We start from the raw sequence: 23,782 nt of genomic DNA on the forward strand, positions 1-23,782 counted from the left end.
CGCGGGCGGGCCGGAGGAGGCGTCACGTGACCGAGGGCCCCCGGCCGTCACCTCAGCGCTGTCACCGCTGAGGTGACGGCCGGGGGCCCTCGGCAGCCCCCGGGCCCTTCAGGCGCCCCCGCGGCGGGGAGATCTCTGCTCCCTGCCCTGTTCGGTTCCCTTGCTGAGGGGACAGCCGCGCCGAGGCTGCGCTGCTCTGGGGGGGTTTGCTCTCCAGAAACCCCAGCACGGCCCCGCTTCGGTGCTGCAGGGCCGCCCCCGGTGCCGGCAGCAGCATCGCCCCGCCCCAACCCCGCAAGTTCCCTCCCCACCCCTTTTTTTCTTTCTTTTGTAAAACGGGTGCTTGGGAACTTACACCTCCTCCGGGAGTTCTTCAGGGTACTGAAGCGAACCCTAGCCTGCAAGGCTCGCAGGAATTTTTCTGACAGGGACACGAAGCAGCGTCACGCTACGCTCCTCTGCCCTTTACCTCAAAAGTTAAAGCAATGTCAGAGCTAATCAACTTCATAACAAGCAAGAACACAGACGTGTTATTTTTATAGGAAAGGACACGAAGTGTTGGTTCCTGGTCTGCTGTGAGCAGGCGTTGATTCAGAGAACATGAACATCCAACAAATTTGTCTGATGTTCTAAATATAGGCTGATGGTGAGACAGAACACGAGCTAGAAAATCTTTAGTGATTAATAACAACTTTCATTAACAACCTTTCTGAGCCAGTATTTGCTCTTTGTTCCACCTCATTCCTTATAGCTTGAATGTCACTGAAAACACTAATGTATATTTTCTATAATATACAGCAAATATATTACATGAAAATTACTTTGCAAGGATAGGCATTTTTAAGTTCATAACTGCTGGACGAATTACTGCCCTTCAACACCCATTTTTAATCATTTGGGCTCTAACCTAGAAATAAGGCAATGATTCTGTAGAGACAGCTTGTAGAAGAACGCCTTTAATTTATAAGCATGGAAAACTACAGAATCTATGTTTCCTACATTTTGAAGCTTAACTTTCCAACCAAAATGAGTTTGGTGGGTGAAACACTGATGAATCTCTCTGAACCCCTCTGACCCTCTGGTGAAACACTAAAATAGAATAATACATTTTGTTTCAGTTAAGATTTAACAAGGTGGGAAAACTAATGGAATACAAAGCAATATCCATTGCAAATATATTGAGGCCAGAATTGTTCTTACTTGCTTTTTGTATTGCATGGGTGCTAGGAGTAAAAATAATTCATACAGACAAGTGTATAGGAGTTACTGCTAGGCTGAAGAAGTTGAATGCAGGTGTACAAACATACAGAACTACCTTTTTCTCCCTACTCCATCACACAGATCATACAAAAGAAGGCAACACTGACAGATGAGGTCTTTTCATCTCATTTCTGCCTGTTTGTTCATTTCTGGTATGAAAGGATGACCTACTTTAGTCAGATGTGTGCTCAAAATATAAACATGTCTCTCGTAAACATAAAAGAGATTAGGAGATCATACAAACCTGTATTTAAACAACAGGAATCCAATTATTAGGAGTTGAATCTGGCCCACAGATACCTTTGCCACAGCTGTGGTAGGTCCAAACAACTCTTGCCGGTAATCAAGTTAGCTTAAAAAAATCATACAGTTTAATAACCATGGTTCTGTTTTATGAAGTCAATTTATAGCTTAGGTCATACATTTTCTTAGACTATGTTGAGCCTAAAGATACTAATATGTTATAAACACAAACAGTAACAGGGAGCTGGCATTTCACAAGCAATAAAAACAAGTATGAGAAAAAAAGAAACCAGAATACTTAGTCTAAACAGTGGTTAAGAGAACAACCTTTAAGAATGCATGTACATTGTTCCGTGACATTTTTTTCCTTTTTTAGAGAATCACAAAAAGCATTACAGGAAAATAATTTACATAATAATACACAGATACCAATATACTAATTTCATTAGAGATTACTAATCCCTATTTATTGACCAAAAAGGACATTTTTTCACTAAAGTTTGAAAACAAGAAGTCAATGTTTTATAGTTATATTCATGGACAATGCATGTTTCAACAACAAAATCTGTATTTTCATAGGATTAAAATAATATGACCTAGATAATTATAGGTATGGAGGCTTGACAAACAGAATTGTTGACACCAAACATGATTAGCTAAGAATTAATAAAGGCTATAGTAATGGAGAGATAATAATTAATAAAAATTATAAGCTTGGTTGAGAGTTCAAGGCTCCTTCAAGGCTTAATAACACCTACCCTATTTTGATTATCAACATGGTACACAGTATAGAAGCTGAAGTGAGCTAGAGTAGGGTCTCCACATCAGCAAGTCACACTTATTTTTCTTAGTTTCAGCATCTTCCTCTTATCTAACCAAAACCAAATCAGACTAATATAGCCCATTTAAATTTGTTTACAGCCTCCGGAGTAAGAACCCCTGGAACAGATTCAACTCTTAAAATGAACATGCAAGCACTAAGATGTTTTTGAAGGTAGAGGAAGAAGCCTTGACTACATGCAACTCATGCTTCATGCTGAGGAAAAGCAGGGAGTATAGCAATATAAATTACATTATTAAGAATACCGTTTGTCCATTACTGCTACATAACAGGTTTTAATTCGTCTTCATAATTCATCTTCTCTATGGGCACCCTAGCCCTATGGCCCACCAATAATCTATCTCACACCTAAACTATCTCCCATCTCTGTCAAAAAAAAAAAAAAAAAAAAAACAGGAAAGAAGAAAAATAAAAAGCAAAGTTCATATTCTTCTTTCAGTTATGCACATTTAACTCTGCATTCAGTTCAGTATTAAGTTGATACTAATGTAACTAGTAAATCTCAAAACATCTGACAGATATGAAACAAAGGCAAAATTATTCAAGCATTTATTTCAGTTGTTTTTTCTTCTGAAACATAAGCACTGACAGATCAATCATATATACAAATACAAAATGTAGAGGGGAAAAATAAATTATACTTACAACAGAACTATCAGAAAAAGCCCAGAAGCCAAACAAGTTGAGAAACAAAAATGTGTCAAGGTGTCAGATGAATACTATTTTAAATAGGAAAACTGTCCTGAAAATACAAATCAACCTCTGGTATATTAAGAAAGATGTTTATATGTACGTTTATTGCTGAAACTGGTTAAGAGTGGTCACTTAGGATATTAGGCCTCTGTGCAGTTGCTGGCTTGTTTGTTTTTTCCTGGTATAATTACTCTATCTAGCTATGAGTATGGGGGTTTAGGAAAGTTGTAACAGGGAAAATGGAATCGTACTGGCAGAAAAATATCTGACACTACTAAAGAATGTTTTTTTGTTCTTTTTTTTCTCAGTACCTAAACACATGAAAAAATGTCTTACAATAGAAGAAGTTATGCCAGTTAAACAATACTGGTATAATTACAGGGGTTAAATGCTTCTGTTAACAAGCCATTGAGGAAGACAGAAACTAAGTTATTTTTGTAGGAAGAGATAGGAGACTTTTCCTAGTAGCTGGTTACTGACTCTATTTTGTAACACAACTGCAGTTTAACATCTCATGTTTTATACATGACTTCTTTAACATATAAAGGTTCAGTTAGGGAAGTCAGATGCACAGTTAGGAGCAAACATATTCTGGCAGTTACCACTAATTTTTTTTTTCATATATGCCTTGTCATGAAATTGCCACTATTTATTTTGGAGTGGAAATAACTATAATCTATGCTTTTTTTCAGCCTGAGGCCAGATTTCTTCAAATCCCGTTTATATACAATTACAATTTGAATTTAATCCAGAATTTTAGGTAGGCAGAAAAATATGCTTCCATTAGAAGCATGTCACAACTGTACTTAGTGTTTTACACTTTCTGCTTCTTAGTTTTCAGGAAGAATTGAAAATAGTGGGTTTGTTCTAAACAGTTTCAAACCTGCCTATTTTAAGGATTGTTTTTCCTGCACTGTACAGCTATGTCACACATCCTGAAGAGGAGTCTGCCACTACTACTCCATAAGGTTTCTTCATGGGATTTTTTCAATAATTTCCACAGTTACTTGTTTTTTACACTTGTTTTTCTCTATGGCAGATGAGAAGGCAAGACTGAATACCACAATTGTCTATGATCAATTGAAGTTTCATATGGAAAATATTTTTGGTTGCTGGGTTACATTAAGAAAGGAATTTTATTGAAAGTTTTGTTAAGTTTTGGTAATGGTGTTATATTAAAAATACTTTAGAAACACGCAAAAGATGTCCAAAGTAGTGGATGAAGGTAATTGTTGGCTACTATAAACTGAAACGGAGAGGGGCTAATTAAAAGAATATGATCTCTAAATAAACATCAGTGCTGCTGCATAGCCTCTAAGCAAACTTAGAGGGAATAAAGTTGGCATAGGTGCAAAGTGCAGTAGGTGTAAACTTTATGGTGTTTGACACAATATGAAGTGTAACCTTTCATCACCATAGTAAGAGAGGCAGAAGCCCTTGCTCTAGATGCAAGTATTCCCAGAAGACGTCTAATTTGCTTTCCCAGAATTGCCCCGTGTATATCTTAGGTAAGATCTATAAGGAAAGACAGTACTTTTCAGAGCAGATAACTCACGTGGAAAAGGCAGGGTACATTAGGGCAGCAAATTCTCTTTCAGGACCTGAAAAAGGAAGAAATTGCCTGCACACTCTCGTAGCTTTCACCCCTACGTGATAACTGATTCAACACATCTACCACTCCTGTAACCAATAAAGGTAGTGCATTTCTACCATACATCCAATGTAAGAGAGCAACTACCCAGCCTCTTAATCCCCTGGTTTACTTTAGAGAGGGCATAGACAGACCACTAAGAGGCAATCACCTGGCAGTGTGCCTTCTGCTAGACTCAACAGTATTACCCTCTCTGATGCAGTGGCAATGGTGACCAGATGGAATTAAGACCTCACCATTTATCATATCCTGTTTCCCTCCAGCCTCGTCTCATCTTTTACATACACTAGGAAATGGAAAAATCAGATTACCTCAAACTAGAATCCCACGAGGACAAAGATAGCCTTTATTTTCACAGGAGTTAACATGTTGTGTTAGAACCAGGCTCCCACGCAGTTCTATATCCAACCAGTTAATTTAGGTGAAAACTACCAGCAGCCTTGCTCTAACCAGGATTAGTTAACTTGTGAGACAGTTCTGTGTCTAAACTGAGGCCTGAGCGTGGGTGTGCTTGATGTAGACGCGACTGTTTTAAATCGGGTAGTGCAGGTACGAATAAGAGCGTCTCTATAGCAGCAGAGGCCTCAGTGGAAACCAGCAGCTGAACGTCTACCCCAAATACCCCGACAGATTTCGTTGACCATATGGAGTAGTGTGCTGCCATTTTGAATAGCTAATTTAACCAAAGCCGACAAGTTTGAAGCTACCTTACATACACCTTCAGTCCCGTCTTTGGATACGGGAGTGGCCTGAGCTATCTCCTCAGGTCACATCTTTCTTTTTGACGACAGGAGTGGGGTTCTCTGAAGTCAACTTCCAGCTGTGAGACGCCAGCTGTAATGAAGGCAGGCAGTGGAAAAGTTGACAGTATCTCCCTGGACTAAAACTGGGCACTAAATATAGCCAAGTACTGTTTTCTTCAGTATTTTTAAATCTTGAGAAATAAGACAGAGGAAGATAGACACATTGGAGGAAAGCACGTTATTAGAACTACAAACGTGTGGGTGGTGGGCTTTTTGTTTGTTTTTGTTTTCCCCAAAAGGAATTAAAGTAGCCGGCCACTACCACGACTTCCCCACAGGCATCTCTACCAACAGATGAAAAAACTGTTTCCCCAAATACCAAACCCATGGGGTTTTACCGCAGGTTCAAGCTAAAGGCGCATTCACAGCCCTGAAGCCGTCTCGCAGGCAGCCCGCCGCGCCTGAGGCGGCAGGGACCTGCTGCTGCAGACCTCTCACGGCAGCCGGCTGGAGGCGAGCGGGCTCCTGCCGAGGAGCTCCCAGGGCGGAATTTCTCTCCCTGAGGGCAGCGAAGCCTCAGCCGGCCGCTCCACCACGAGATCTGCAATCTCAGCCGCTCAGGACGGCGCGGCGCGGACTCCACTCAAATTACGAGGCGCCTAATTACCTTTTGTCTCCGCTTTCGCCGCCGGGAGCCGGGCGGGCTGCCCCGCGGCAGGGCGGGCAGGCAGCGCCCGCCGTCCCCTCACGACCCGGCCCCGCCGCCCTTCGCCCCGCTGTCCCGGCCGCCTCCACCGGGCGCGGCCCGTGCCGGCCGCCCACCCGCGGCGCCGAGAGTCGCCCCGGCTCCCCGCCCAGCCACCCACCCCCTCCGCCGCCTCCGCCTACCTCCCAGAGGCCCCCCGCCCCCTCCCCAGCCGCAGCCCTCGCCCTGCCGGCAGCAGAGGCGGCCTCGCGCACCCCCAGGTACGGGCCCCGCTAGGCCCGGCACCGCGGCCCCGCCGGGCGAGGAGGGCGGACGGGACCCCGAGGGCGCCGGGGAGGGGTTGGCCGGGCCGGGCGGGCGGGGAGGGGAGGGGAGGCGGGCGGAGAAGATGGCGCCGCCGCCGGCCGCCGCGCTAAGGAGCGGCGTGTGCTGAGCGCGGCCGGGCGGCCGGGCCGGGCTGGGCTGGGCTATGCGGCGGCTTCCCGGGCTGAGGCGGGCTCTGCTCGGCTTGGTGCGCCCCTGCGCCGCCCCGGCCTCCCGCTTGGCCTCTCAGAGCCAGCGGCGCAGCTTCCTCGGGTACGGTGTGTGTGTGTGTGTGTGTGTGTGTGTGTGTGTGTGTGTGTGCGGCGGGAGGGGGAGCGGGGCACGGGCCGGGTCCCGGCGCTGCGTGAGGGGCCGCGGGGTCTCTCCCGGGTCCCCCCGTCGTGTGTGGGCCGGGGGCACCTCGTGCGGCCAGGGCAGCCGGCGGGGGGCGGCTTCAGCCTCGGCTCTGTGGGGAGAGAGGGGAGCCCGGGCCGCGGAAACAGTGAGGGGAAGGCGAGGGGCGGCGGGGCACGGGAGGCCCGCGTCCTGCCCGCCCTGCCCGGCCGCGGCTGGGCTCGAGTTTCCCGGGGCGCCCTCCGTGCACAACGCGCGGCCGCTCGGTGCCGTCCTGCCGCGGCGCTGCGCTGCCCGGCCTGCCTTCATGCCCCCTTTTGTCTTCCTGACACACAACCGGAGAGTTCTCACGTTGCTGAGCTCCTCGGCCTTCCTACGGCGTAAATACCCAGATCGGTTAAAAACAAGCGACTCGCGGAGTTACCAAAGTTGATGGGAGCGGCCTCCGCAGTTCGTGACGAGCCGCCTGCCGCGGGCAGGGAGCGGGCGCCGCTTTGTGCCCTCCGGGGCTGCCAGGCGAAGTTTGGGGGCTGCTTAAATAACTGGGGGCTGCTGAAGTAATTGGGGGCTCGAACCTGGGGGCCGGTGAGCTTGGGGGCTGGTTGAAGTGCGGGGCACCTCAGCACGGCTGTTCCGGGAAGGGAACGGGGGGAGGGAAGGGGGTGAAGTTGTTTTCCTCCTTCTGTAGCTGCTGGCTCTACTATCTTAATCGCCAAACCTATATTTAATGCTGCAGAAGTAAGAGATGTCAAAAGTAGCGCTTTTTTTTTTTTTCTTTTTTTTTTTTTAATAAGGAAAAGAAGTGAGTTATGATGACTCATGCTGTCAAATGCTCGTGTGTCCACATTCAGACGCACCGTTATTGTTCTTAATTGCGGTGCACACAATGCTGTGAACGCACAGTGTGTGTTTCGCTGTTGTAGAGGCAATCCGCAATCCACGGGCTGAGCCAACGCTTTCCTGAAGCTGTAGTTTCTTCTACTAGGCTGCTGCTCTTTAAGCATATGAATATATGCACTATTGGGACTTAACTGTGTGTATGTGGGTAGGCCTGTTGTGTTTTCATACTGCCTACAACCATGAATTAATCATCCATTTAATTGTGAATTAGGATCTACATAAATACTGAAACGAGAGGAGGCAGAGTAGGCATGGCACTTACACATTTTTCTTTAAGATGGAGAACATGTAATTGAGAGAGATTCTTAATTCTTACAAGTTACCTGTTTCCATTTCTGGATTTTGTCCGTATTTTGACCTTTCTCAGCTTTATATTTTGCTCCTCTCTTATTTTTTAACCTTCAACTGCACATCAAGTAACAAAGATTATTTTTCTGTTAAACCTTCTTATCTCCTTCTTCTCAACTCACATACAACATTATTCTATTTCAAATTATTATATTTTCAACAGAAAATCAAATGATGCTGATGTTGGGGATTCCCCAAAAGAGTTCCTATTTACATGTTTGGGTGCTTTTTTTTTTCTTCTTCTTCCTTTTACCTTTCTGTATTTAGTTGCGTGTAAGGCTGTGGCTGAGTCCCTTGGAGGTACCTTCAGGCCTTTATCAAAGGATATAACTCATTTTGCAGATGAATACAGAAGTAGCTCCCTGCCCTGCTAGGTCCGGAAAAAGAAAGGGGGAAGGGGAAAAAAGTCTTACCTCTAATATTTCACTGAGCTGGAAGGTGTTAGGCTTGTAGCTAGGGGTCATTGCAGGTTGTTTACTGAAGTCATTTACTAAAAATACTGTTGGAGCTTTTGGGAAGTCACGTTGGTTTGATATTTCTGATGTATTTTATTGTATTAGATGCTTTCATAGTTTTGAGATATCGGTCTTACAAGATAGTTATCAAAAGGACACAGTAATAAAAATGTCTGGATAGGAATGGATTTAACTGGTATTGTGCCTCTGGTTATGTACTTGCACACATGTGGTCTGTCAGTGGGTATCTTCATGTTCTCAGTTCTTACATTTTATCAACTCATTGATTTATGAGCTAGGGCTGTATATACACAATAAGGTGATTTTTGATGGAGCTTGTCCAAAAGTTGATTCAGTGTAGCTCTGTGTTTAGAAGATTTGACATTCTGCAACTTGTTTTTAGAATGAGTCAGAATTATAGCTTGCCCAAATGACTGAAATGGAAAAAATTGCTCTAAGTTAAAAGTTTACTCGTGGTGTTAACAGTAGAACTTGAACTGAGTTGTCCAAAATCATAAGAAGTAGAGCAAAAATAGGTAAATAGTCAGGACTTCTGTGGCTGAAACACATCGCTGAGTTCTGTAAACTGCTCACTGTTATGGGTCTGTTGGTTCTCTCAGATCCACTATGAAATAAGAACTTGTATTTGTTGGGGGATTACAGTACTTTTCATGACCAGAAGTCCTAAAGTTCTTTGTGTTTTTGTTGCTAACTTAGATTTTCTCCTATCTTCTTTGTATGTTCTTGTATCTTTCTATGCATTTCTGTTGTTGTGCACTGCACCTGAAGTTTCAGTCTCATCTTGTTTTTTACATCAGGCCTCACAAGTTTCTCTTCTTGAGTGTTTGAGACAGATGGCAGCATAAAGTGTTAGGTGAGTTGGCTTTGCAGAGAGTCTTGGACAATCTGATGTGCTACTTGCTGACAAAATGTATGAAAGACACATCCAAAACCATTCTAGAAGAAAGCACAGAGGTCTCTCGTGTTGCATCCAGTTCTACACATCTCCTGACATGTGCAAGGCTGTGTGCTAGACACCACTGATGCTGTGTTGTGCACCGAGCCCTGCAGCTGTAGGGTGGTGGGAGAAAAATATCAGGGAGGGAGGAAGAGTGACGGAGAACCCCACTGGTTTCAAAGCATTTGATGCATAAAGCGATTAAATGAATTCATGATGATGCTTCTGAAGAAAATACGCTTTCAAGCAGCATATAAGACTATTCTTATCAGTCTTGTTCGTAGCACATGATTTGAGACTGTGATGCAAATACTGATGCAATCTAAAATACTGTGCCAGATTTGGGAAATCATTCTGCAGATCTTGTATCATCACATTGTCTAAAGAACAAAAACAGATGGTTTTGCTTAAATTTAAAATGACCCAATCTTTTAATTAACGAAAGGCTTCAAAACTCTTTTGGAATTTGCCTAATTTTTAGTAATCTTCTTAAAAGTAATAATAATAAAAAAGAAGCAATGAAGCGCTGGGAGAAGGTTCATTCCACTTGTTCTAGTGAACCTGGATAAAACTTGTCTACTCTGGAGAATGTGTTTGGTGATTTTTTGAGGCAGCTTTTAGAGAGTGAAAGTATTGTGAAGTGGTTTAGAATTTTTAAAAAACTTGATATCCTTCGTTGAGATGTCTAAAATCAAATCATGTAAAATCCTGCATTTTTGTTTGAAGTTTTTACCCAGTGCTTTGGAATCTGTGAAATGTTCAAGCAGAGGTATATAATTTTAGGACACTGAGTTAGCTTTATGGTGTCTTGCTGGTACATCCCATCCTGTTTGACCAACCCAGGGCAGCTGAAACCACATCATTTTGCCGCTCAGGCCAGATACTTTGCTGGGGCCTTATCTTACAAATACTACTGTGGCCCTTGTTCTTGCCAAGTTCACACGTACTATCATCTCATTAATGCTATTGGTAATGCTTGTACAGTCTCCACACATGCATTGACAGTGAAATGTGCATCAGACCAAGTTTTATGGCAGTGATCTAGAAGCTGCAGAAGCTGGACCCTTCTGGGAACAAGAGTGAGGAAGGCGGCATCTGCTCGTCCACGGTCATTAGGAGGGAATTTTCTGACTCTGTTCCAGACTTGGCAAAAAGCTGCAGACTGAGGTTCAGAAAATGCTTTCATTGTAGTGAGACTTCAGACTTTACTCAAAATGAACTGCATAACAAAACCTTATAAATATTCATCATCCTTAAACTTGCCTGATTTTGCATGATTAGTTCTTAATAACTTGGTAGCACTGATTAAATCATTGTGGGTAGCTGGAGCTTTTGTTTATGAAGTAACATGCTGAATTCCTGATGAGTTTGTAAGTGTTAAACTTCTCAAAATGTTAACATTTTTATCTACTTATGCAGTCTATCTGCTTGTGTATGCAATCAGATTTATTTAGATCATCATCACGAATGTGTTGGAATCTTAAAGGCATTCTCTAGCTTCTTGACAAGTAAATTCACAGAAGACTGGTGCTATGGATTATGGATGTTGAATCACATCAACTGTTTTATTCTCAAAATGTATAAAAGAAGGCTTATTGGATTTGTCTACTTATGAACCTGTAACCTAAGAGAGTTATGATTCATGTCTTGAGGCATCCTTTATGGTAATGGTCACCTGAGCTGATTTAGTTTGGTGAGATTACTCACTCTCTGCCTCTCTGCTCCTTTTTTTTTTTTTTTTTTTTTTGTAGATATTCATGGTAGCAGACCTTAGTAAAAACAATTGTCTGATTTTTTTTAAGGGAAAAAAAAATGAAACTGTATTGGCCACATAGTACGGTTTAAAAAATAAATTTAAATTGTGGCATAAAAGTGATTCAAGAGGTTAAGAGAGCAGGTAGATTACTGGCTGATTTGCTGATAACGTCACCGTTATGCGTGTAAGGATGTCACAATGCCATCAAATGCTGCTATTGTGAGTGGTGGTAGAGGCTAAAGGAAAACAGGAGCGGTAAAGGCATGTGAAAGAATGGGGATTCATTTTATTATTGCAAAGCCACCAGCTTGTAACTGAAGAAGTTCATGGAATCCTCCGCAGCGCTCGGTTCAGTAGCAAGAATTCACTGCGAGAGAGGTGAGAAAACTGCCTGTGGTTGCCACTGGCTGGCAGTTCTGCAGCCCTAGGCTCCTGCTGAAGCACACAGCTCTTCTTTTGCTCCAGGTATTGGCAGCTGAAGAAGGCTTCGTGTAAGTTACTAAGAACTGTAAACCAAGATGGATTAGTTAATAATACAGAGAGCATGTATCACTGGTCGATCCCTTACAGGGCAGAGCCGAGTGGTTTTGGGTCAGGAGAGGTTTCGATCTGTAAGTAGTAGGCAAGGAAGTTTGGAATTAAAATAAAAACAAACAAACAAAACAAAACAAAAAACTAAAATACAAGTGGATATGAGTAAAACACAGTTTGGAACAGGTGCAAAATATGAGATTGAACATTAATGTGGTCTTTGTATAGTTTAAAAGACAGAACTTGAATAACTATTTTATAGTACTCAGCTTATCAAGTGTATTTAAAAGATATGAAGCATGAACTGGAAACTAGGAAAAATATAGATTCTGGTGTATGTAAGTGTAAACATACAGTGAGCATGTTGAAATCCCCACAGGCACATGCATGAAAGTAATTTGGGTTCAGTTGTATCAAAGCTTCAAGGAAACTCCAAATTTTAAGACAACAGTGTACATGAAACTAAGTATCAAAAGCTGCTGAGCTGGTAACTGTTTGCTGCCATTGGGCTACTTTAAGCTGATTATTGTTTAGTGCCATTCATGTGGCTCAGACCTGTATATCAGCATTTGCCTTAAATACGTGCAGCTTGTTACGGCAACAGATCTTGAAAACCACTTTGGAGTTTGTGCTTTGAGGGTCCTATTTTTGTTAGCTAGTTACATTCTTGCATTGAAGGCAACCCTGAGGAGTTTCTGTTAATTGGTTTTCAAATATGGTCATTTAATTGTTCAAACTTAAGCTTGACTGCGGTGGTTAATTCTTAATTAACTTAAGTTTACTAAAATAACTTAGAGTAGTTCAGCAGAATCCTGTATCACTTAATCCCCGTCCCACTCTGTAATAGTCTATTTGCAGGTGGAACCTGGTATCCCTAGAGAGCCTCTCTGGTCCCAAGGGACTGCCTGCCTGGAACTCATTACCAAAATGGGGCCTCAAAGAATAGAATATAATTTTACTCAAAGTGCTATAGTGTAAAATGCAGTGTCTGTTTGACTAATATCTTTCCTGTACAAGTGAAGTAGTTTTGACGGTAAGGAAGAATGTTTAATATTTCCTAATAATTGAAACGGGACGCTGCTCTTGATTCAAACATCCCCGTTCTTTTCTCTTTTCTTTCTGTCTCAGTCATCTTGCCACTTGTAGTTTTTGAGACACAGGAGAATTCCCAGTGCCTCAGTAATGCTTTGTATTTTTTCCCACTGCCTGTGCTTTATTGGGTCTTCCTCTGTTGCTTCTCATTTGTTAAAGTAGTATGACAATATTTCTTTGAATGATACTTCTGTTAGGATATTAGCACTGTGATAAACAGAGCATTTAGTTTGTGGATGAATTTCTTTTCCACTAGACATCAGCATCCAGCAGTGACTGTGATGATCGCGAGTAGATACAGCAACTTCAGGACGAGATCTCAGCGTGACTTGAGGAATTAAGCCACTTCTTAAAAAAAAAAAAAAAAAAAAAAAAAAAAAAAAAAGAGTACATGAAATACATAATTATTTTTTTCTTTTTGTTTCTCCTATTGTCAAAAAGTGGTTTGAAGTGTTTTAGGGTTTGTAATGTTTGAGAATTCTTGTGCAAAAGAAAGGAACATGTAACTGTTACAAAGCAGTTGCACTTAGAGAACTTAAAAGTCGCACAGAAAAGCAGTCCTGTGAGGGGGTGGTTAATATTGCAGCTTACAGTTTACTCATTAAGAAAGTGTTATTGTAGAAATCATCTATCTTAAATGATTTTTTTTTAGCTATTGTGTTACAGTAACATAGCACCAGGAGGAATGGTGATTTAGTTGGAAGATACTGGACTTGAACATTTTATTTTTCTTCTTTTGGCACATTGCCTTCCAAGTGTATTTCATACATGTAGTTGGTCTGCTCTTGCCTTTGTGTGAGCAGCAGAATTCAGTTTGCAGGGGAGTAATTCTGTGTTAGTCACGAGAACCCGTCTGAAGTTGAAAAAAATGTTGCATTACAGTTCTCAGAAATAACAACCAAGAAAGAGACATAAGATTAAGTCCTTGGTTTGAAGGCTTAATTACTGATTTTGACCTTCTCAGAAGTGTAGTTTCTCTTGTACTGAAATTTGACTAGCAAGGTGGAGGTAGCCTACAAGGGAGGCAGAAGAAGGGAATGATAACAAAACGAGATGGAGGTGTGCAGCTTCACAAGACAGCAATTGAAATCTCATAAGATTTCACAGGAGCCGTGTAATTTGATGAATCACATTGGAAAGATGAGTCATTTGGACAAACAATGTTCTGTGACTTAATGAGGTGGTAGAGAAATAAGGAGATACCAGATGACAAGGAAATTGTGTAGAATTTTTCCCTCTCCCCTGAAATTTTATAGTATACATGTATGTTATGATAAGCAAGTGGTATATTAATTGAATATTTTAACTGAAAACTGATAATTGTTAGCAGAGCTGAAATCAGAAGATACAGAAACAACGTGGTGCTCCTATGTACGTACATCTGACAATGCAATAGAGTTGTGTGGAAGAGCCAGTGAAATGTAATTAAGAACAGTTTAATTAGGCACTTTAATCTCTGAAAAAGAGTACCCATTCTCACTTGATACATTTTGCTTGGTATCTAAGTGTAATAGAGTATTCCTATTTAGTACCCTGACCCTTGAACAAGGAGGCGTTTCTGTGATAAACACGCATTATATACATGCTGCTGATACCGAGAAGCCAAGAAGTTGCCGTGCTTGGAGTGTGCTCCATTTTTGAATGATACCTGCAAGTCTTCAGAAGGAGGAAGCCTGTAAATATTCCAGGCAGGTTTAGCCTGAGTACATGGTTAGTTAAACTAGTAGATGAATGACATTCAAATAAGAGTGTAGATGTATAATTCAGCACCTAAGTTATGGATCAGTTATTACATTTGACCACACTTTTTAAAGAAATACATGGTGTGAGAAGCGTGCTTTACTGGTGGAAGTGTTTGCTTCTCAAATGCAGTAGCAGCATGTTCAGAAGTGTCATTTTGTATTGTTTATGACTCTGGTTTGGCAGCATTCAGATTCTTCTTATTTCTTGCTGCTTTCTGTACTCAGCGCTTGTCTTCTTTACTTGGATTATAATTCCTGTTTGTAATTGTGCTTTTTTCACATAGGGATGTTTTATAGCTTCAGTCTATTAGTAAATTCCCAAGTAATCTTTTTACTTCTTCCAAATCTTTTCAAAGATCTAATGCCTACCTTACTACTTTTGTTTACAATTACATATGTATACTGGAAAATACGTATCTCATTTCCTGAGCATAAATCCTGCTCCATACATACTTTCCCCCGGTAAAGGTAAAATATTGATTTTCTGTTTGTGAAACACTTTTCCACCTGTTCTATTGTAGACATTATGTTCAGAGACGTTCTTTCCTTAACCTGCAGTTAATAATCAACTATTTATCAGCTACATTATAGCATATTACACCAACGCTGATGATTGTGCATCCCTGGCTTCAAGCTGGATGCTGTTTTTACACCACCAGTAAACAGGAGGGGAATAATCCAAAGGGACAGCAGCTGATAGAACTGCTCCCGTTCAAAGAATGTTACTCTGTTGTAGGAAGGTGATTCTACCTGACTCTTTTTTTTTTTTTTTTTCCCATTTGCAATTCTAAACCATAAATACACTGTGTAATTTAGATTTTCTTTTCCAGAGTTGTTATTTGTGTATTGGGTAACATTGAGTGTTCAGTTAATTTGATTGCTAAAGAGTTAGTTATAATGTCATGGCTGAAGACTTGAAACAGTATGTTGACAACTATGCTCCTTCTTGTACCACATCCTATACAGTCTTAAAGCTTGGATGCAGTATTAAAACTTGGATGAAGTTCCTTGAATCATATAACCTTGAAAATTTTAATAATAAATACCGTGTAATTTCTCATTCTACGTACAGTATGGCCAGACCCATACAAAATGTCTCATGCCTCTGCACGTGTTGTGGTGGGGTGCTAAACTTGGGTCTGGTTTTGTTTGTAAGTGCAATTAGTTCAGCAGCTACTAGTTAAACTGATGTAGTAATTTAGTTGGCAGTAGAGCAGCAACATTTCACCACAGAAGATTAAGTTTGGCTGACAGTGTACATTTATAGCAGGCCCCTTTCTAAAACCCTTCCTGTAAAATAGGGTTAGAATTCATTCACTGTTACATACAGGAATATACCACATCATTTTTTTCTGCTTGTGTCAAAGCATTACTCTCTCGTTTACCACTTCGGAGATTTGCTTATTGGTGGGTGGATGGTTTTTCTGTTTGGTTGCTTTAGCATGCAGTCAAGCAGTTCCCCTCCATCTCCCAAAATATATGAGTCTGAATGTCTCACCTTTTCACTTCACACTTAAAAAACGTAATAGACAGAGATTATCATTTTAGAATCACACTTTGTTTATTAACATTTCAAAATGTGCCATTAAACAGTCCTGTAGTATATCTGTTAAATAGTAGAAGCTGAAACCTGTGAAGCTGTCTCTTCTTTGATCATGGTGATTATGCTCTGTGACTGTGTTTTTATGGTAATATTGTAAATGATGTCACCCTTTTGTGCCCGAGTGTACAAACCCAGTTGTCATTAATATTTTAATCTAAGACAACTGTAAAGGTACAACATCCAGAATGCAACTGCCAGTTAAGAATCGTGAAGTACTTTCCTGAAGGGTGAAAATGTACTCGAGATAGCAACATAGGACTCATTTCATTTTTATCGCAATTTCAGTTGTATCAATTAAGGGGATGTTATTTCTTTGGTAAGTTACTTTTTAATTACTGCTAGGATGAAACTTATTTAATCCTTCAATTATGTGACCTGCTTTTTTTTTTTTTTTTTTTTTTTTTGATGTTACTTATTTTGACAGAATTACCTCAGGATCTGAACTATAGTTTTAGACCAGGTCTATGACTTCTGCGTGGATTGAAGTTTCTTGCTGTCTGTATCACCTGCAGCTTATTCTCTAACATAATTTTTCACTTATTGTTTTTATTTAAGCCCTGCTAATAAGTGAAATTTCTTTTATTTTTTTTAAGGCTTCAGAAGGAGACAAAAAACAAAATGAACAATCCAGCTATTAAGAGAATAACAAATGAAATTATCAAATCACCTGAGGATAAACGAGAATATCGTGGACTGGAACTGGCAAATGGCATTAAAGCGCTTCTCATTAGTGACCCCACCACAGATAAGTCTTCGGCAGCACTAGATGTGCACATAGGTATTTAAAGCATTTTGTGTTCATTATAGACTTTTAGTGTTATTAAAATGCTTTAACTTTTGGTACCTTAATTGCAAATAAAATGGTAGGAGTAGTATCTAGCTGGTAGCCTAGCCTTTTACCGTAATTTAGATTTTAATTCTTTGACATATCTAGTTGAAAATTAAGAGCTAATTAAACTCTTATTATACGGTGTTTACTCAAGTGTAGCTCAGTCTGTAGAAAGACTTCTAATGAGTAAGTTTCATGTTATGAAAGCTCTTCTGTAAGCAGAAAAGGGGCGGATGTGAGTACAATTATTTCAGATGGCTCCATCTGTCACGTCAAACTTTTTTTCCACGTTAAGTTGTTGATGTGTTGAGGTGAGAAGATGCTATTTTGCAGGAGGAGATGGGGAGGCACACCCTAAATGCAGTGATGCTTAAGATGCAAACAAATGCTGGTTATAGAAGTAGAAGACAGTATCTTTGGAGCAGTAGAAGCCTTTTCTTTTATGTGAGGTATCTCTCAAACTGACAGAGTTTCCCACTTGCTTTTGAAGTGTGATGTATGCACACGTTACCTAAGCATTTTTATCCTCTTGCTGTATTTGTGGTTGGGAGCTCTTTCTGTTGTTGATATTAGGACACAGATAGTAATTTTGTAAACTTCTGTCCTGTTTTATAGTGGCATAAAATCCTTGTCTCGTTCAGAGGATCCCAAATACAGTTTTCTTGGATGCTGTGACAATAATAACCAACTGCAGTGTCCAGTTTGTGCATGTGGAGATGTCTGTTGCCTTCACCTCCGTTCTCCCATTGCACATTGTTGTACACTCCAAAGCAGGCCTTCCAGATGCAAACTTCCACACTTCTGGCTTCCATTCCTGCATGCACGCTGTTGTTTTCTAAAGTGTCACGCTTCACACCTACGAGCTGGTCTGCAATAGCTGCTTGTGTCCCGGCAATTAATTACAGGTTATCACTCATCCCATAAACCACAGGAGAAACACCTCCGTAATTGTGGTTGTGAATTGCTGCCTTTTAACGCTGTGCAGTTATTAAAATCAAGCTATAGAAGTCAGAACATTGTGATCTGCCAGATCTATACAGATTATGAATCATGGACTTCAGTTTAGATCTTGTGTCTCTGTAAAGCAATGCAAGCTGATCTGGAGAGGTAATTTGAGACACTAATTGGTTCAGTTACTCATTTTAAATTTCCTTTTTATTTTATTATTTTAAGATTGAGTTTAGTTGAATAAAGCTGCCAAATATCTACTTAAAACTAGAGAATTGGTATGATTGACATATAGTAATATAAAGCACATTAAAAGACTTTAAAGTTTTATTGCTTTTCCTGAATGGTTGTATGAATTCTTTCCTCCTGTAGGGTCCTTGTCTGATCCCCCTAACATTGCTGGGCTTAGTCATTTTTGTGAGCATATGCTGTTCCTGGGAACCAAGAAATACCCGAAAGAGAACGAGTATAGTCAATTTCTTAGTGAGCATGCAGGGAGCTCCAATGCCTTCACCAGTGGAGAGCATACCAACTATTACTTTGATGTGTCACACGAACATCTAGAAGGTGCACTGGACAGGTAAACACACTTTTATTTAAAAGCAATCTTTTAATGTAATGCTATAATTGCATAAGAGTTCTTCCTCATACTTTGTTTATTATCCTATTAAAGGAGGGCCTGAGTGCACTGCCTTTTATTACAACTGGTATTAGATGATTTTTCCTTCCAAAAGTTTTGCTCAGAATTTTTTCAGCTAACAGTATTTTTAAAGTCCAAGGGTTGTGTTTACACCAAATATTTTTGAAAATGTGGGGTACAGAATGAGATTGTGAACATATGCATTGTGCAAATTTTCTGCTTATATCATCAAATACAGTGCATGTCACAGCATTCTTACTTCTTTGATACCATAAGAAGGATGAACTCCAGAAATAAATTAGGACGCCTTTACTCAAGGGAAATGACTGAAACTTCTGCGGTTTGTGGGAGGGGACAGAAAGTAGAATTGTAGTTGATGAGATAAAGAAAATAGATTTTTCCCCTTGGTAAGAAATGTCCTAGGAAACTTTTTTCTTCCCCCCTTGCTTATGCCATAGAATCTCTGTGTTGATGACCAAATTATTCCCATTTTCCTTGTTTCCTGGATGTGCAAGATTAAGAACCTCTTGCAATTAAACTTCAACACAGTAGAAGTTTCGTATGCAAGATTTATGATATAAAGTTGATTTTTGTAATACCTTGTATAATGAATATGTTGTAATCCACATTTATAGATTAAAATGAGAAACAAAATAGTGAATCAGTGTCAAAACTTAAGGAATTTGGGAATTCTCTATTGAAAAGTAATACATAAAGCTATTTTCAGAAGGGATTAAGCTTTCTGTTACGATTTATGTACAGTACTCTTGACTTGAATTGAAAATTTTCTATTTAGATTTGCCCAGTTTTTCCTGTGCCCTTTGTTTGATGAAAGCTGCAAAGATAGGGAAGTGAATGCTGTTGATTCTGAGCATGAAAAGAATCTGATGAATGATGCCTGGAGGTTGTTTCAGTTGGAGAAAGCTACTGGAAACCCCAATCATCCCTTCAGTAAATTTGGAACAGGTTTGTCAGAATACTATTATTTGTCCACTGGAGTTCTGTGTGATGTATGTAGTGTTATTGTTTAGATAAAATTGGTTAAGATCAGACTGAAACAATTTCCCATCTTTTCCCCTCCATACATGTTTATTGTGGTACATTATTGCATTTTCTACATGGTAGACCAAACAAAGCTAGACAAAAAAAAAAAAAAAATTAAACAGTGATACAAAACTTGAAGGACAGAGGCATCCTTTATGATTTGATAATTACCACAGTGGATGCTGTTTTCCAAAGACTGGATTTCATAATCCAGTAAGTACTGTAAGTCTTAGTGCATGGTAAAGTGAATGGACTGTGTTTAAATTATTGTTAGCTGCCCTCTCTCTTTTTTGCTAACTAGTATTCCATTAAGACTAGGTGGCAGTGACTAGGTCAAATGAGAAGGATTAGCAAAGTAACGTGACAGTTACTGAAGAAGAATATAAAAGCAAAATCTGAAAGCATAAAATGCAGCAGCAGATGGCTAGGTAAACTAGTCTTGGACAAATCCCAATCCCATGGCTGTAGGGTTTTTTTTTCAGGCTTTATTAATCACAGAGTGCTCAGTAACCATGTAAAATAAATAACCAAAAACCTAAATTTAAAAAGTATTAAAGTAACATATGGTGGTTATAGTTAAAACCACAACTGTTTGGCAGGAGTTGTTACAAAGTTACTTTCTACATTAATTGCAAGTTTATTTTTGAAACTATCAGACTAATAGGGCCATTAATTCAGACACTGCACTGTTTAATCCTTGATTGTGAATATTTTTTTGTGTCTGGGTTAGTTTGCTGGGTCAGTTGGTACAAATATTGGGATCTGTAGGGTGATGGGGGGGGCAGGTAATGGACTTTAAAGACTGGCTTCTTCCTCTGTCCCAAGGAAAGAGAATAATATTTTTGCACCTGATGATGAAGGATAAAGTTGAGGGGCTGGTAGTCAGCTGCTACAAGTGTGTGTGTTTTTCTGTTTTCCAGTGAAGAGAGGCTGTCTGAAACCAGGGGAAATATAAGTATTCCTCAAAGAGGTGAATTTGAAAGCAAGTCTTGAAAATTACAGGCAACCATCCGAAGTACATTCTATAATCTCAGAGGGGTGGAATCTGGCCTTCCTGAATCAGCAAATAAATTTTTTGCTGTTACTGAAGAGATTATTTCTGCAATTTCTACTAATGTTATCAGAGTGCTACACAGAAATTAAAAAATAGTTTTCTACAGTTTAGGAAGGTTTGAGAGTTGACACACGTGAAATTTTAAAGGTAGAATACCTGAGACATGCTCAAATTCAGTAATAGTAGTCATATTCATCTCTACTTAATTTGGGCTCTGATTCTGAAATTAAATTACAGCACATTGCTAAATCAGATAAACAGGAAAGCTAAGCTAGAGCCCAGCTTTGATCTTTTTTTTTTTTTTTTTAACTCAGAGTTGTTAGCTGTGATATGTTTTTTGTGACAATTTCAGTCAGCATTCTTATCTTTTCCTTTTGACCAGCTGAGATGTTACACAGAATGACTCCATTTAGGTCACACTGCTTATTGCTGTGGAGCCTGTTTTGCCAGCAGAAACAAATGCACATTATTCTTCAATTTTCTTGTTCATATGTGCATCTTGTCCTCAAATAACCTTCACCCATCACTGAGTAACTGTCTGTGGCAGTAATTCTTCATCAGTACCCTCAACCGTGTCCAGTACTTCCCCAGCAATTTTGTACCGTCCAGTGTCCATTTTCCTACCTCTACAAGGTGTCTTCTGATTGTTGCCTCCTAATGCACTTCAGTACTCTTAACAGAAGTTACCAAGCTGAAGTTTTAGCTCTTTTACTTTATTTTAATTTGCCCTGTCTATTGATTCTGTTGCTATCTAAAACTTACACGTTTCTGTTGTCTTTATGCTTAAATCTGTAAGACCTGACAAGCTGATGCAGCTTAAAGATGGGAAGGAATATTGACAAACTATTTTAATCATAATGCCCTAAATATTCATTCTAGGTTTTGCTAGGAATCATTGCTTTTACTAACAAATGTGTGAAATTAGAAAATCAAAGTAAAATTTTGATTCAGGCAGCCTCTCTGTATGATGTATTGTTGGCTGTTACAGTTGTAATTACACTTCTATCTAATCACCAGATATCTGGACAATATACTTGTCTTATTTTTTATGTAGCTAGTTTTGCCTCACTGGTCTGTATTAACGTGTATCTGTAATAGTAGCATTTGTGCACTGGGCGTATTTGTGTACCAGAAAAAAATTTCCAGTGTTTTCTCCTACTCTTGCTGTTTTTCCTGTAAATGCAAGGAAATTTTGTTGCTATGTTTCCTTGTTTTAATCTTGTTCCTTATCCTCTGCTTTTTCTGTAAATGATCTGGTTTTGGCTTCAGGGAGTTCCTGATCTCATAGTTAGTAGATAGAGTATTAGAGTTCTGGTCTGGAGATTCTGTTGACCATTTCATGTGCTTGTGTAGTAATGGAGTGAAGTTGATTATAATCAAGCATACTCGTTGTAGACTGATTTTTTTTCTGTTGTTTCCAGTTCTTGCATTTTACTAAATAAGAATTTTGCTCTGCTCGAGTGTGGAGTATTTCTTCACAGTAAATTATTGAAAGCTTGGTGTAAAGATTGCACTGGTGAACAGGATAATAACTTAATGGAGAAAGTTTGGTATGTGCTGCAAATATGGCTTATTTAGGGAACAATTGCAGTGGTTCTCTTCCTCTTTAATCCTGTTCCCATACTGCAGGAACAGCTCAGCTGTTTGTGAAGCAGAAGCTGAACAGTCACAATTTACAAACTGCATTTTGAAATTAGTAACTACTTCACTTTGTCTTAGCATTCTAGGCTATAATTTGTGGCGTGCAGATAATTTCATACAGTGATTCCTATGTGTTGTGGTTTAACCCGGCTGGCAACTAAGCACCACACAGCCGTTCGCTTACCCTCCCCCTCTGGGACGGGGGAGAGAAACGGGAGAATGAAGCCTGTGGGTTGAGATAAAGACAGTTTATTAAGACAGGAAAATAATAATAATAATAATAATGATAATGGTAATGGTAATAGTACTACTAATAATAATGTGTACAAAACAAGTGATGCACAATGCAATTGGTCACCACCTGCTGACTGATGCCCAGCCTAACCCCAAGCAGTCCGCTCCCCCTCCCCCTGGCTAGCCACCCTTATATATTGTTTAGCATGATGTCAGATGGGATGGAAACTTTGGCCAGTTTGGGTCAGGCGTCCTGGGTCTGTCCCCTCCTAGCTCCTGCTGCACCCCTAGCCTGCCTGCTGGCAGGACAGAGAGAGAAGCTGGAAAGTCCTTGGCTTAGTCTAAGCACTGCTCTGCAACAATTAAAACATGAGCATGTTATCAACACTCTTCTCATCCTAATCCAAAACATAACACCCTACAAAGAGAAAAGTTTTCCTTTTTCTGAATTAAAGTCTAGGCTTACTTGCATTGCTTTGAAATAGCCATTCAAATAAAAAAAATTATATATAATTTGGAAGGCTGAAACATCCTGGATTCTTGAAGAAGATGCAGATTGAGAAAGGAAATATTTATTGTTTCTGATGAAAACAGACAATATTAATCCACTTTTCCTATTATTATGTGTAGTAGTTCTTTTTAAAAAGAGCAGATTCATATACATATAAATAATTTGTAAATTCACAAACCGTAAGTATATATGTAATCAACAAGCTATATTGTTAACTCTTATTTTATGTTACAGGGAACAAACTCACTCTGGAAACTAGACCAACCAAGGAAGGAATAGATGTAAGACAAGAGTTATTGAAGTTCCATTCTACTTATTATTCATCAAATTTAATGGCTATTTGTGTCTTAGGAAGAGGTGAGAGCTCAGAGTTTTTCTGTTAATTCGTTAAGAATTTAAATACATTTATGTTCACAGAGAAGAAAACAAAGTGTATGCAAATCTGAAAATCTATAAAGGGAAAGAAAGCAAAGCTTGTACAAGCTGACCAAACATTGTTTCGTTTGGTGAAGTCTCCAAACCAACTCACAGTGTGTAAACTTAAAAGTTATAAGCTTACAATACTAAGCTGAAAACTTTAAATTCATTATCGAGTCCTCAGTTGCACTCATTGTGTGTTTCTTATGAAGACTGACACTTCTGTTTTCAGTTTTTGAGGGCTTTTGATATTGTTTTCATATTTTAGACTTGCACATACTTCCA

The 23,782-nt window shown here is 39.9% G+C and overlaps 1 protein-coding gene across 3 annotated transcripts in view; it reads left to right on the top strand.

Moving 5' to 3' along the window:
* Nucleotides 1-6,344: 6,344 nt before the first annotated feature.
* Nucleotides 6,345-23,782, top strand: part of IDE (insulin degrading enzyme) — a 63,074-nt gene continuing 45,636 nt past the window's right edge. For 2 of the 3 annotated variants that reach the window (XM_032191538.1, XM_032191539.1), the window contains exons 1-5: nucleotides 6,617-6,713; nucleotides 16,773-16,957; nucleotides 18,329-18,536; nucleotides 19,393-19,562; nucleotides 23,315-23,437. In XM_032191538.1, coding sequence (XP_032047429.1) covers nucleotides 16,798-16,957; nucleotides 18,329-18,536; nucleotides 19,393-19,562; nucleotides 23,315-23,437 — 661 coding nt within the window. In that variant the 5' untranslated portion in view covers nucleotides 6,617-6,713; nucleotides 16,773-16,797. Of the gene's footprint in view, nucleotides 6,398-6,616; nucleotides 6,714-16,772; nucleotides 16,958-18,328; nucleotides 18,537-19,392; nucleotides 19,563-23,314; nucleotides 23,438-23,782 lie in introns of those variants that run through there. The other variant, XM_032191540.1, reaches the window with a different exon arrangement.

This window comes from Aythya fuligula, chromosome 7 (assembly GCF_009819795.1).
Source record: "Aythya fuligula isolate bAytFul2 chromosome 7, bAytFul2.pri, whole genome shotgun sequence".
In the NCBI taxonomy this organism is placed as follows: domain Eukaryota; kingdom Metazoa; phylum Chordata; class Aves; order Anseriformes; family Anatidae; genus Aythya; species Aythya fuligula.